At 30.6% G+C, this 13267-nt stretch overlaps 1 protein-coding gene across 1 annotated transcript; it reads right to left on the reverse strand.

The window, feature by feature from the left end:
• Nucleotides 1-713: 713 nt before the first annotated feature.
• LOC111718156 (uncharacterized) lies at nt 714-12949 on the reverse strand. Its single transcript, XM_023493671.1, has 15 exons — nt 12711-12949; nt 12159-12210; nt 11091-11150; nt 10935-10998; nt 9374-9485; nt 8497-8599; nt 7543-7621; nt 7138-7271; nt 6704-6823; nt 5383-5429; nt 5092-5159; nt 4193-4239; nt 2874-2952; nt 2147-2332; nt 714-1621 (listed from the first exon to the last, which is right to left on the reverse strand). Exons 1-14 carry the CDS (start codon nt 12773-12775, stop codon nt 2235-2237), a joined length of 1128 nt encoding a protein of 375 aa, XP_023349439.1. The 5' UTR covers nt 12776-12949; the 3' UTR covers nt 714-1621; nt 2147-2234.
• Between the last annotated feature and the right edge of the window lie 318 nt (nt 12950-13267).

The following is a 13267-nucleotide window of genomic DNA, read 5'->3' on the forward strand; positions in this document are numbered from 1 at the left end:
TATTTTATTCTAACAATTAAATTAAAATAATTTTGATCAGTTTTCTGTAGTCAAAATATTTTTTTTTGTCACCGAAATTAACATTTCAGGTAAACCTTATGAAAATCGAAATTTCGAAACTTAAAAGAATTTTTTTTCAAAATGATTTTTGTTACTTTAGGTTCAAGACTGAATAGTGCGGACTGCGTACATATCAGTTTTCCTCAGTTACAAAGTACCACTTTTCAACCGTACATAAAAACATCACAGAACCGTACATAAAACAGCACAGAACCGTACTTAAAACATCACAGAACCGTACAGAAAGCAGCACAGAACCGTACATAAAACAGCACAGAACCGTACATAAAACAGCACAGAACCGTACATAAAACAGCACAGAACCGTACATAAAACAGCACAGAACCGTACATAAAACAGCACAGAACCGTACATAAAACAGCACAGAACCGTACATAAAAAAGCACAGAACCGTACACAAAACATCACAGAACCGTACATAAAACAGCACAGAACCGTACATAAAACATCACAGAACCGTACATAAAACAGCACAGAACCGTACATAAAACAGCACAGAACCGTACATAAAACAGCACAGAACCGTACATAAAAACATCACAGAACCATACATAAAACAGCACAGAATCATACATAAAACAGCACAGAACCGTACATAAAACAGCACATATAAAATAGATTGTAAAGAAACAAATTTTTGTACTTTTTATTTGAATATTGCAACTAAATTATAGAACTGCAAAGATTGATAATTAAAATATTTTTCCTCTCAATAATTACGTTTGAGGAACTTTCAAGCAATACGAATATATATATATAATATTTTTTTATTAATAATTTAATAAACAGTGAACAATAATTCCACTCTTTTAAGGTACTTCAGACGTAATTCCAAGTAACCCTTAAGTTAAAAATTGCCATGTGGCCGAAATCCTTAATTTTCTAGCTGAAAGTTGAGTGCCGGGACACTTGAAATTACGATTACAGTCCCTTTAGGATCGATAAAAGAAAGTTTTAACTGAAGACCCAGAGACTACACTGTATCCTTAAGACCAAAATGTTAATTATCTGCGACAAATAATTTTTTAATTACAGGCTTAATGTCCCTTACTTACGTATTAAAAATTTGAAAATTTAAAAGAGAAAAAGTTCGTAAATTGACGAAAATATTGTCTCTTAGTAAGGTATAAAAAGAATCAAATTTAACGACAAAAAGTCAGTGTTTAAAAATCCGTTACTTTCTCAAATAATGGATTTTTTGTCACTGATAAAAATTAATTTCATTATTTAACGATTTATAATCTGCGACAAAAAATCATCCACAATTATCAATCATTGAAAGGATGACGCAGCTGATTTTATTATGTCATTGTCAATGCCGAGTCGGTCGAGTTCGTAGAGTCGAGATGTCTGGTAAATAATTATACTATATAAGTCGTGTGAACTGTAAAGTTTAGAATAATGTCATCTTACTCAGTGAGGATACAGTGTAGTTTGCAAGTCTTTAATGGTCACACTTGCAACAATCTTGCCGTCTATACTCGTGCTCAACTTGAAGGGAAGAAGGCTAACTTCAGTTTCTGTTATAGTTAACTCATATCTATTAATAGCAAAGAGAATAAAATATATATTAGAGTGGAATTTAGACAATCCCTCGGTATGTATTTTGTCAGTCCTTTCAGCCTGAAGGGGAGTTCCAAGTGTACAAATCATGTAAATGTTTACAAAATATATGCAGTAGACTACATTAATACTTGATAAAGCTAATAAATGATGTGCTTATGTTAATGTATGAAATCTAGGGTATGAAATGTAAACAATTGCAGCGAGTAGATATTTATACAGTGAGACCTATATATCTTTGAAATATAAAGACGACATTTAAACAATCTAACGTGTACTTGACGTAATTAATTAAAAATCACATAAGCTTGGAAATCATCTTATGAAGTGAAATGGCTCTGTGTATCTGCACAATATCTTTGTTTCTTTAAAATAACACTATTCAAAATCAAAACTTGCGCCTAACACTTTTATGAGAACCACTGTATAAAAGTTATGAATTATCAAACATTGTTTTTTATATCATCCCCCCCCCCCCACCACTAATCAATGTTATGCTTACCCTGACTTAAAACTGGGAAAGTTTACACTTTTATCTCCGTATTCTATGCTATAGGATACATAACATCTTGTAGATTCTACAACTTCATCTAAACAATTAACCTGATAGTTTTACTAAACTTTACACTTTTATCTCCGTATTCTATGCTATAGGATACATAACATCTTGTAGATTCTACAACTTCATCTAAACAATTAACCTGATAGTTTTACTAAACTTGTTATTCATAGTTAAATACAAATTAGTTTTCGCTTCGGATGATGTGTAGATTTGATAGTGAGTTACTCACAGATTGTAAATAGGGCTAGCAAATATTATTTCGTTTAAGATGTTCATTTATTAACTTTTTTCCCTTAGTACTCAGGAAAAATTATGATTTACATGAGAGTTACATATGTATTTCCAACATAGTCTCAGATATAATTTTTAAAATTTATGTTCATTTGTGTGAGAAATTAAAGCACGATTTTAAGAAATGTAATTATTTATTTTTCTTTTGCTTTTGTAGCGGAACACATTTTTATAATATTAGTAACTTTTATATGATGAAGTTCTAATGCTAAAATGCGGTTATAACTAAGGAATGTTGCGGTGCACATTTTTATCATTTTGCGCAAGAAAAATTGGAGATTACTGGAAATGACGTTAAACCTTTGAGAAACTTTTTCGTGTTTTTTTTTGTGGTGCAGTGAGCTTGCAACGAATATTAATATTTATAGCATGTTACCTAAAGGAGTATTAGGAACAATTTGGAACCTAAGAACTGTTGAGGGTACATAACTTTGCTTCTCAGATACCGGGTACATCTAATCATCAAATACTGACTATACCTATTGAACTATATAAAGGTTTAATTTCATCTTCTGCATTCAAGAAACTGCATAATTGTAATCTTAAAGAGACCATTTACTTATGCGGGTAATTTCATGCTAAACTAAACAGCTTATTAGCTATTATAATTGGTTTTGGTCTTACTTTTCCAATACATGCATGGCCGGAGAAAAAGACCAATTTTGTTTAGAATTTCAGCGCAAAAGTCTGAACACTATTTGATGTTGTTTGTCTATGTCGAATGGATTAAATAAAATGTTGAATATACAATTAAACTGTAGTATCTAATAGTTAATTGTAAATGTCATAATTTAATGCATATACATTTTAAACGTTTTAATCCAAAAAAAGGTAAATTTTTTGTTAACTTAAATATCAAAATTATTATATAATGACTAACACATACTGGCATTGAAATATGATAAATTTAATTTTTTGGGGCTTTTGTTGCTGAAAAACGTCTAGTGAGTTTCAGACAAAGGGACCGTACTTTGGCGCTTGAATTCTGAACCAAAAACCGGTTTTTTCTACGGCCACAGTTGTCTTTGAAAAGTAAGACAAATACCAATTAACAGCTAATAGGCTGTTTAGTTTATCATGAAACTACCCAAATAAGTGAACGGTCCCTTAAAGTAAACCTCTATTTATTGGCAATACAATCAATAAATGCAATTAGGATAACGTCGTTTTCTAGCTTGAAAAGTGTATAATTCTGACAATTTCTTTATCGCTTCTAAAGAAATAAAATCGCAAGACACTTTTGTAGACGAATGGAAATAATTAGTCTTCAAAAAGATGATTAATATCTTACAGTCGTCTTTTAAGATTATTCTGTGTGGGTAACCCTGCAACCTTAAAAGATATCAAGATACTTTCAGTAATCAGCGATTATCTAATCAAGATTTTGATCAGAAATCATCACTCTTATCAAATTAAGATTTTGATCAGAAATCATCACGCTTAATTATCTAATCAAGATTTTGATCAGAAACCATCACGCTTATCAAATCAAGATTTTGATCAGAAATCATCACTCTTAATTTTGATCAGAAATCATCACGCTTAATTATCTAATCAAGATTTTGATCAGAAACCATCACGCTTATCAAATCAAGATTTTGATCAGAAATCATCGCGTTTATCAAATCAAGATTTTGACCAGAAATCAGTGTTCAGCATTTTTAGCTTTATATTTTAGGTTTGTTTGTGTGTTACCTGTACACTTGGTACTAAGGCATCATTCATGCTCTTATCCATCAATCCTAGAATACAAGGATACAAGGATACAGAACAGAAGATAATTAATACTAGATAAGGGATTTAGAATACAAGGATACATACAGGATATGGGATACAGAATATGAGAGATGGTATACAGGGTAACTGATAACAGATACTAGATAAAGGATTCAGGATACGGTGAATATAATATAGTTTAGGAAAAAGGACAGAAGATAATGGATACAAGATACAAGAGAGAAAACAAAGAATAAAGGTTAAAGGATACAGGATTCAGTATATAAAACAAAGAATTAAGGGTGTAGGATACAGGATTCAGGATTAAAAACGAAGAATAAAGGGTATAGGATACAGGATTCAGGATAGAAAACAAAGAATAAAGGGTATAGGATACAGGATTCAGGATAGGTAACAAAAAATAGAGGATGTAGGATATAGGATTCAGGATAGAAAACAAAGAATGAAGGGTGTAAGATACAGGATTCAGGATAGAAAACAAAGAATAAAGGTGTAGGATATAGGATTCAGGATAAAACACAAAATATAAAGGGTGTAAGATACAGGATTCAGGATAGAAAACAAAGAATAATGGGTTAAGGATACAGGATTGAGGATAGAAAAACAAAGAATAAGGGGTGTAAGATACAGGATTCAGGATAGAAAACAAAGAATAATGGGTTAAGGATACAGGATTCAGGATAGAAAACAAAGAATAAAGGGTATAGGATACAGGATTCAGGATAAAAAACAAAGAATAAAGGGTATAGGATACAGGATTCAGGATAGAAAACAAAGAATAATGGGTTAAGGATACAGGATTCAGGATAAAAAAAAAAAAAAAGAATAAGGGGTATATGATACAGGTCTATATTTACCCATGCTCCTGAGAGAATATCCAACCCCTGAGGTTGAAGACAGTAAACCCATTAACAACTTGACATTTCTAAAAATATATTTTTACAAAAATATTCATTTCTGTGTCTTTCAGTAAAATTTGTCAGCAAATAAAAAGCTTTAATAGATGTTTTTTTTCTTTAGAATTGTTTAAATATTTTATTTTTTTTACAGGACTTGCAGATATGTCATTAAATGTGTTCTAAGTCAAGAGTCAGCATATTTCTTTTGCTAAAAACTGCTATCCATTTAGAATTTTAATAATATCTGACCTGTTTTTAAAATAAATTTTATCCAAATTAGAACTAACATGCATCGCCTGAAAAGTTGAGAGATGAAAATATTTAAGAAAAATTACTGAAACAAAAACATACAGGCCTAGCCACTTTAGAAAATATAGAAATGTTAAATGTCCTAAATGGTCAGATAAAATTTATGTATTTAGGCTTTCCTCTTTAACCAAACATTCTAATTTAAGTATCCTAATCCAAAGTTCCAAAGTAAACCAATGGAATCTAAAATCTTTAATAAGAACATCCGGTTCTAAGACCATTGGGTCAAACGACTTAGGGTTAAGACAATTTCTGTGCTGCGGCTATTAGTTCTATTTAACATAAAAATGTTTAAATTAACCAAAAATTGTCTAAATGAAATTTTGCTCGTTTATCATACTTTTTGACCCTATGTCGTTTTACCCTTTGTCGCGTTTTTGACCCTTTGCCGTTTGACCCTTGGTCATTTTACCCTGCTTCGTTTGACCCTTTGGCATTTGACCCTAGATTGTTTGACCTTATGTCAAATTTAATTTAAGCATCTAAATTCAAGTATCCTAATCCAAGCAACCTAATTCAAACATCCTAACTCAAGTATCCTATAATCCAAGCAACCTAATTCAAACATCCTAACCCAAGTATCCTAAATCCAAGCAATGTAATTCAAACATCCTATCTCAAGTATCCTATAATCCAAGCAACCTAATTCAAACATCCTAACACAAGTATCCTATAATCTAAGCAGCCTAATTCAAACATCCTAACTCAAGTATCCTATAATACAAGCAGCCTAACTCAAACATCCTAACTCAAGTACCCTATAATCTAAGCAGCCTAATTCAAACATCCTAACTCAAGTATCCTATAATCTAAGCAGCCTAATTCAAACATCCTAACTCAAGTATCCTATAATACAAGCAGCCTAACTCAAACATCCTAACTCAAGTACCCTATAATCTAAGCAGCCTAATTCAAACATCCTAACTCAAGTACCCTATAATCCTAAGCAACCTAATTCAAACATCCTAACACAAGTATCCTATAATCTAAGCAGCCTAATTCAAACATCCTAACTCAAGTATCCTATAATCCAAGCAACCTAATTCAAACATCCAAACTCATTCCATTATTTAAATTCAACCATTCGGACAAAACATTTTGAAAAAGGTTTTTATCCTTACATCTAAATCTGGCAATCATCCTGTTCTGAACATTATTCGTCTTTAAGCATCTCAAGAATAAAATTGGAATCTTTTTTTACCAAAATTTAATGATGCCGGAAGGGTAAAAACTTTTGAATGAAAAGAAGCATAAAGTTTACCTTGAACTTTATCATGATCTTGTCAATTGAGTTGATGCTGGGGAAGAGAACCCAGATCAAGTTCCACAAGTTCAATATCAGGTAAATACTCAGCAGGGACACGTATAAGTATCCAACACCCTGAAGGTATAATTCTAATTATTTAACAACTTTATTTTGCAAAAAAATTGCGATTGTAAATTCTATGGTAATCAATTTAAAGTTAAAAAGTAAACTTTTTTACATTGTGCGTTGAACTGAACGCTACTTCAAAATAAATAATCATATTTTTATTTTAGAATAAATATTTTTGATTTTCGGAAAAAAAAGTAAAATTGTATTGCACGACACTTTTTATTCAAAATAAAAACCCATTTTCGGGGAAAAAGGGGTTCTTATCAAGAGGGAGGGGGGGGGGGGAAGGCGAAAGGAAAGAAATAGTAAAAGTATTAAACCTTGTATAAACCCATAGGATATCCAGCACATGAATATTCTGCTATATTGAATCTACACTTGTGATAATCTTGATCAAAACTATAATCTTCCACCAGGTACCAGATATATATTATCAGGGGAATCAGAGAGAACACTTAATAATATATTATTTAAAATATACCCGAAGAACCCCCCCCCCCTTACCTTTTTAATAGTAATTTTTTACATTACTTTTATTTCAGTTTTAAGCTTGATTTACTAATTGATTGAATTCAAAAATTCTTTGCTGGGTTTTATATAAAATTCTTTTCATAGAAACTTCGTATTGATGCAGGCAATTTTTTCATGGTTAAAATATGGTTTATCCTAACCCTTTTTTAATTTTTCAAACATTTTCTCTGTAAGCGACTATATATTTGTTTTACCAATAGAGAATAGAGTTCTGATGAGATACGAGGTAAAATAGCTAGATATGGATCCTAGGCAGGAAAGAAGTTCATTGGTCTAAACAACATCAAATCAATTTATTTTTTTCAAAATCATTAAAGTTTATTTTTTAACCTTTACATTAAATGTTCCTAGATTGATTTAAAGAATACAGCTTTATGTATTTAAACAGATTATCTAAAGGAAGTGGGAAAACAAAACGAACAATAATTTTATTTTGATTTTGGGCGATTTTGTTTCATTGGGTGTTTTGTAACATTGGGCGTTTTGTACCACTCCATTTTAAGTTTATCATGTTAGGTACCAACTCCATTTTAAGTTTATCATGTTTTGTACCCACTCCATTTTAAGCTTATTATGTTTTGTACCCACTCCATTTTAAGCTTATCATGTTTTGTACCCACTCTATTTTAAGCTTATCATATTTTGTACCTACTCCATTTTAAGCTTATCATGTTTTGCACCCAGTCCATTTTAAACTTTAGCTTATCATGTTTTGTACCCACTCCACGTTAATAAGCTTATCATGTTTTGTACCCACTCCACGTTAATAAGCTTATCATGTCTTTGTACCCACTCCATTTTAAGGTTATCATGTCTTTGTACCCACTCCGTTTTAAGCTTTTCATGTTTAATTGTACCCACTCCATTTTAAGCTTATCATATCTTTGTACCAACTCCATTTTAAGCGTATCATGTCTTTGTACCCACTCCATTTTAAGCTTATCATGTCTAATTGTACCCACTCTATTTTAAGCTTATCATGTTTTGTACCCAGTCCATTTTAAACTTATCATATTTAAATCAGAATATCAACAGCAAATAAATATTTGGTATTTTTTAATGACTGCTTATTTTTAATTCATTTAATTTTTTGTGAAATTTCCCCATCTTTTTTCTTAGTCTTAATTCTGTTTGATTTATTTATTTACCTCCTTCTTCCTGTCTAAGTTATCTGTAAAGGGATCGTGTGTGACGAGCAAGCTGTATATTTGTTCAATATTGTAGGACTGGAACAGAATCATCACAAACGGTCTAAAGGAAGTAAAATTTTTTAGAATATTTTGATTTGAAATTGTTTTTAATTTCTATATCGTCGCTTCAGGAAGATATCTCAGTCAGTACAGGTTTTATAAGAATATTATAAAAAAATATTTGGTAAAATCTATTTGAGAAAAGTTTAATAGAGGAAAGTAGATTAAAGAAAAATTGATTAGAAGAAAGTATATTGAAGGAAAGTTGATTTGAAGAAAATTTATTAAAAGAAATATATTGGAGGAATATGGATTTAAAGGAAATTGTATCAGCAAAATGTGTATTGTAGGAAAGTGGATTAGAAGAAAAATGGATTAGAGGATGATTCTGTTAGGGGAAGTGGATCAGAGAATAGTGAATTGGAGAAAAGTGCATTGGAGGAAAGTGTATTAGAAGAAAAATTGACAAAAGGTTAATTACTGTAAGAAAAGTGGATTAGAGAAAAGTGAACTGGAGGAAAGTGCATTAGAAGAAAAATGGATTAGAGTATAGTGGTTAAAATGAAATTGTTTCAGAGAAAAGGGGATTGGAGAAAAGTGGATCAGAAGAAAAATTTACAAGAGATTAGATGCTTAAAGTGGATTAGAGAAAATTGAACTGGAGGAAAGTGGATTAGAAGAAAAATGGATTAGAGTATAGTGGTTTAAGAAAAAAATGGGATTGTAGGGAAGTGAACCAGAAGAGAAAAATTAATTTGAGGTTAGTTTTTTAAAGGAAAGTGAATCAGAGAAAAGTGAATTAGAGGCAGGATAACCATTCCCAAAAGATCCTGACCTGTCAATAATGACCAGTGCTGCGGATAGAAGGAGTAAGAAGTAGGGGAAGTAAGCAGCAAATATAGATATCTGTAATCCATCCATCCAATAGTATTCATCTAATCCCACTACTAAATAAATATGTAATCCATTAATCCAGTATATAGTATTAATCTACTAGACCCATTACTTAATATATTTATTCAACTACTAGACTCACTACTAAAAATAGATATATGTAATCAATTGATCCAGTAGTATCCATCTACTAGACTCACTACTAAAAATATATATATGTAATCAATTGATCCAGTAGTATTCATCTACTAGACTCACTACTAAAAATATATATATGTAATCAATTGATCCAGAAGTATTCATCTACTAGACTCACTACTAAAAATATATATATATGTAATCAATTGATCCAGTAGTATCCATCTACTAGACTCACTACTAAAAATATATATGTAATCAATTGATCCAGTAGTATTCATCTACTAGACTCACTACTAAAAATATATATATGTAATTAATTGATCCATCCCAGTAGTATTCATCTGACACGCTACTAAGAATAAAGATCTTAAACAAATCTAATTTTTTTATTGAAAAGACCCTGCTACGGTCTTTTTCTTTTTAATTGATTTACAGACATAGGTTCACACGATCAAAGGTCCAATGCAATAGAGCCAAACGACATAGGGCTAAGCGACAAACTGGCAAAAATTGCGACAAAGAGTAAAACGACCTGCACTGCAATATAACGACATAAGTCAAAAAGTGCAAAGAGCATACCATTCTGATAAATATTCAAGAACCTAGCATTCTGATAAATGTTCTGATAAATATACAAGAACCTACCATTCTGATAAATATTCTGATAAATATACAAGAGCCTACCATTCTGATAAATATTCTGTAAATATATAAGAACCTACCATTCTGATAAATACATATATAATAACTTACCATTCTGATAAATAAATATATAAGAACCTACCATTCTGATAAATATATAATAACCTACGTCATTCTGATAAATATATAAGAACCTACTATCTAATAAATATATAAGAACCTACCATTCTAATAAATGTATAAGAACCTACTATCTAATAAATATATAATAACCTACTATCTGATAAATATATAAGAACCTACTATCTAATAAATATATAAGAACCTACTATGTAATAGATATATAAGAACCTACTATCTAATAAATATATAAGAACCTACTATCTAGTAAATATATAAGAACCTAAAATCTAATAAATGTATAAGAACCTACTATCTAATAAATATATAAGAACCTATTATCTAATAAATGTATAAGAACCTACTATCTAATAAATATATAAGAACCTACTATCTAATAAATATATAAGAACCTACTATTTGATAAATATATAAGAACCTACTATCGGATAAATGTATAAGAACCTACTATCTGATAAATATATAAGAACCAACTATCTAATAAATATATAAGAACCTATTATCTAATAAATATATAAGAACCAACTATCTAATAAATGTATAAGAACCTACTATCTGATAAATATATAAGAACCTACCATTCTGAGCACAATACTGTCCGATAAAATACAAACTCGTACCAGTAGCTTTGTCACAGTCACTCTGATTATATAATAATAATAATAATGATACTAATAATAATAATAATAATAATAATAATAATAATAATAATAATAATTAAAGCACATGTTTACCGTACAAGTACAGTCTATTCTAACGGGAGAAATGAATGAGTTTGGAGCCACAAGAATACTCTGCAAATAGATGATTTTATTTGTCGTTTTTTGAAGACGTAGTTTCATGGTATAGGATAGTAGGCATAGTTGGGCTGTTTAGCACAATCTTGCATACTGTCGAAATGTGTTTTTTTCTGTTTTCAAAACAAAAAATGAAAAGAATTGAGTTTCAGTAACATAATTTCTTTTTCAAAATGAATTTTTCGTGAAACTACTGTATACGATCTGACTTGACAGACGACTCAGTCAAAGATAATCTTTTTATCACTATGATAAAAAGACGTTTATCCCAAATTAACTGTGACTTTTTTTGGAGTTTTTTTATCAATGGTTAATATTTCTATCATCACAGAGATATCTTAAATATTTTTACTAAAATCTCAAATCACTTGGGTAAGAAAATATAATCATACATTAAACATAAATTCAAAATGGTGTAATTATAGCCCTGATAAGTATACATTACATAAATTAAACATAAATTCAAAATGGCGTGATTAGAGCTCTGCTAAGCATAACCATACATCAGACAATAAACAATTCAAAATGGCGTAATGAGAGCCAGCTGATAATTATAACCATGCATTAAACAAAAATTCAAAATGGCGTAATTAGAGCCCGATAAATATAATTATACATTAAACATAAATTCAAAATGGCGTATTAAGAGCCAGCTGATAAATATAATAATACAGTAAACATAAATGCAAAATGACGTAATTAGAGCCCTGATAAATATAATAATACAGTAAACATAAATGCAAAATGACGTAATTAAAGCCCTGATAAAGACTGTTTTAACAAAACAAATATTGCAAAGGAAAAAGTCGGACTGAGTGTACAATAAAGTTTGAATACAAAAGTAAAATTATTATATGACAAATTTAAATATCAGCATTGACTGGAAAGTCGAATTAGAAAAATCATGTGTAATCGTTAAGATAGGAGTTTAAAACAGATTTTCAAATATTTCTCTAAAACTTAAGTTTCACATTTAAACTTATGATATTTTTTCTTAAATTTTACCAAAATGACGAGAGTGTAGACGATATGGTCCTCTATATTGTCCCACCAGGGCCTGAAACAGAGATTTGTTCTAAATACTATTTTAAACTTCTCTTCACTCGGAGATTTTTCCAAGCTTAACTAATCATAATTTTGATTTAAACACATTGCAATTAAAATACTAATTAGTTTTTTAGATAAAAATAATAAATCATTTAAGTTTATGCAAAAGCTTCTTCTGTGGACAATAAAATAGTCAGCCGGAACCAGGACAAAGACTTGGCCAACCAGGGCAATATAGTGGTCAGACAGGACAATATAGTGGTCAGCCAGGGCAATATAGTGGTCAGCCAGGGCAATATAGTGGTCAGCCAGGGAAATATAGTGGTCAGCCAGGGATATATAGTGGTCAGCCAGGGAAATATAGTGGTCAGCCAGGGAAATATAGTGGTCAGCCAGGACAAAAAATATAGTCAGCCGGGACAAAAACGTAATCCGCAGGAACAATATAATAATTAGCCAGGACAAAATAAAAAATGGAAAAATTGTAGAATCAATATATCCTGTTTTAACCTAAAAGCCTTCTCTGCAGTACTAAGGTTGATGCCTCCAAGTAGAGTAGAACTAAGTAGAGCCATCTTTTCCGTACTAATCTGTATCCTTCTGGTATCTTTTCCGTACTAATCTGTATCCTTCTGGTATCTTTTCCGTATTAATCTGTATCCTTCTGGTATCTTTTCCGTATTAATCTGTATACTTCTGGTATCTCTTCCGTACTAATCTGTTTCCTTTCTTTATCTTAAACTCTAAACCCAGACTGCAGATATGTTTGATTATAAAATATGAAATAGTTTATCTTCAAATTGTTGACATTAGTCAGAATACAAGACACTAGGACAAAGAGATAGAAATCTTAATATATTTATAGACGCTAGGCCTATAAAACTGTGGAATAGGAAGACGACTGCTATATATATATTTATGGACGCTAGGCCAAAAAAACTGAGGAATAGAAAGACGACTGCTATATATATTTATAGACGCTAGGCCAATGAAACTGAGGAATAGGAAGACGACTGCAATATATATTTATAGACGCTAGGCCAATAAAACTGAGGAATAGGAAGACG

The sequence above is a fragment of the Eurytemora carolleeae genome, unplaced genomic scaffold (assembly GCF_000591075.1).
Source record: "Eurytemora carolleeae unplaced genomic scaffold, Eaff_2.0 scaffold13, whole genome shotgun sequence".
Classification (NCBI taxonomy): Eukaryota; Metazoa; Arthropoda; class Copepoda; order Calanoida; family Temoridae; genus Eurytemora; species Eurytemora carolleeae.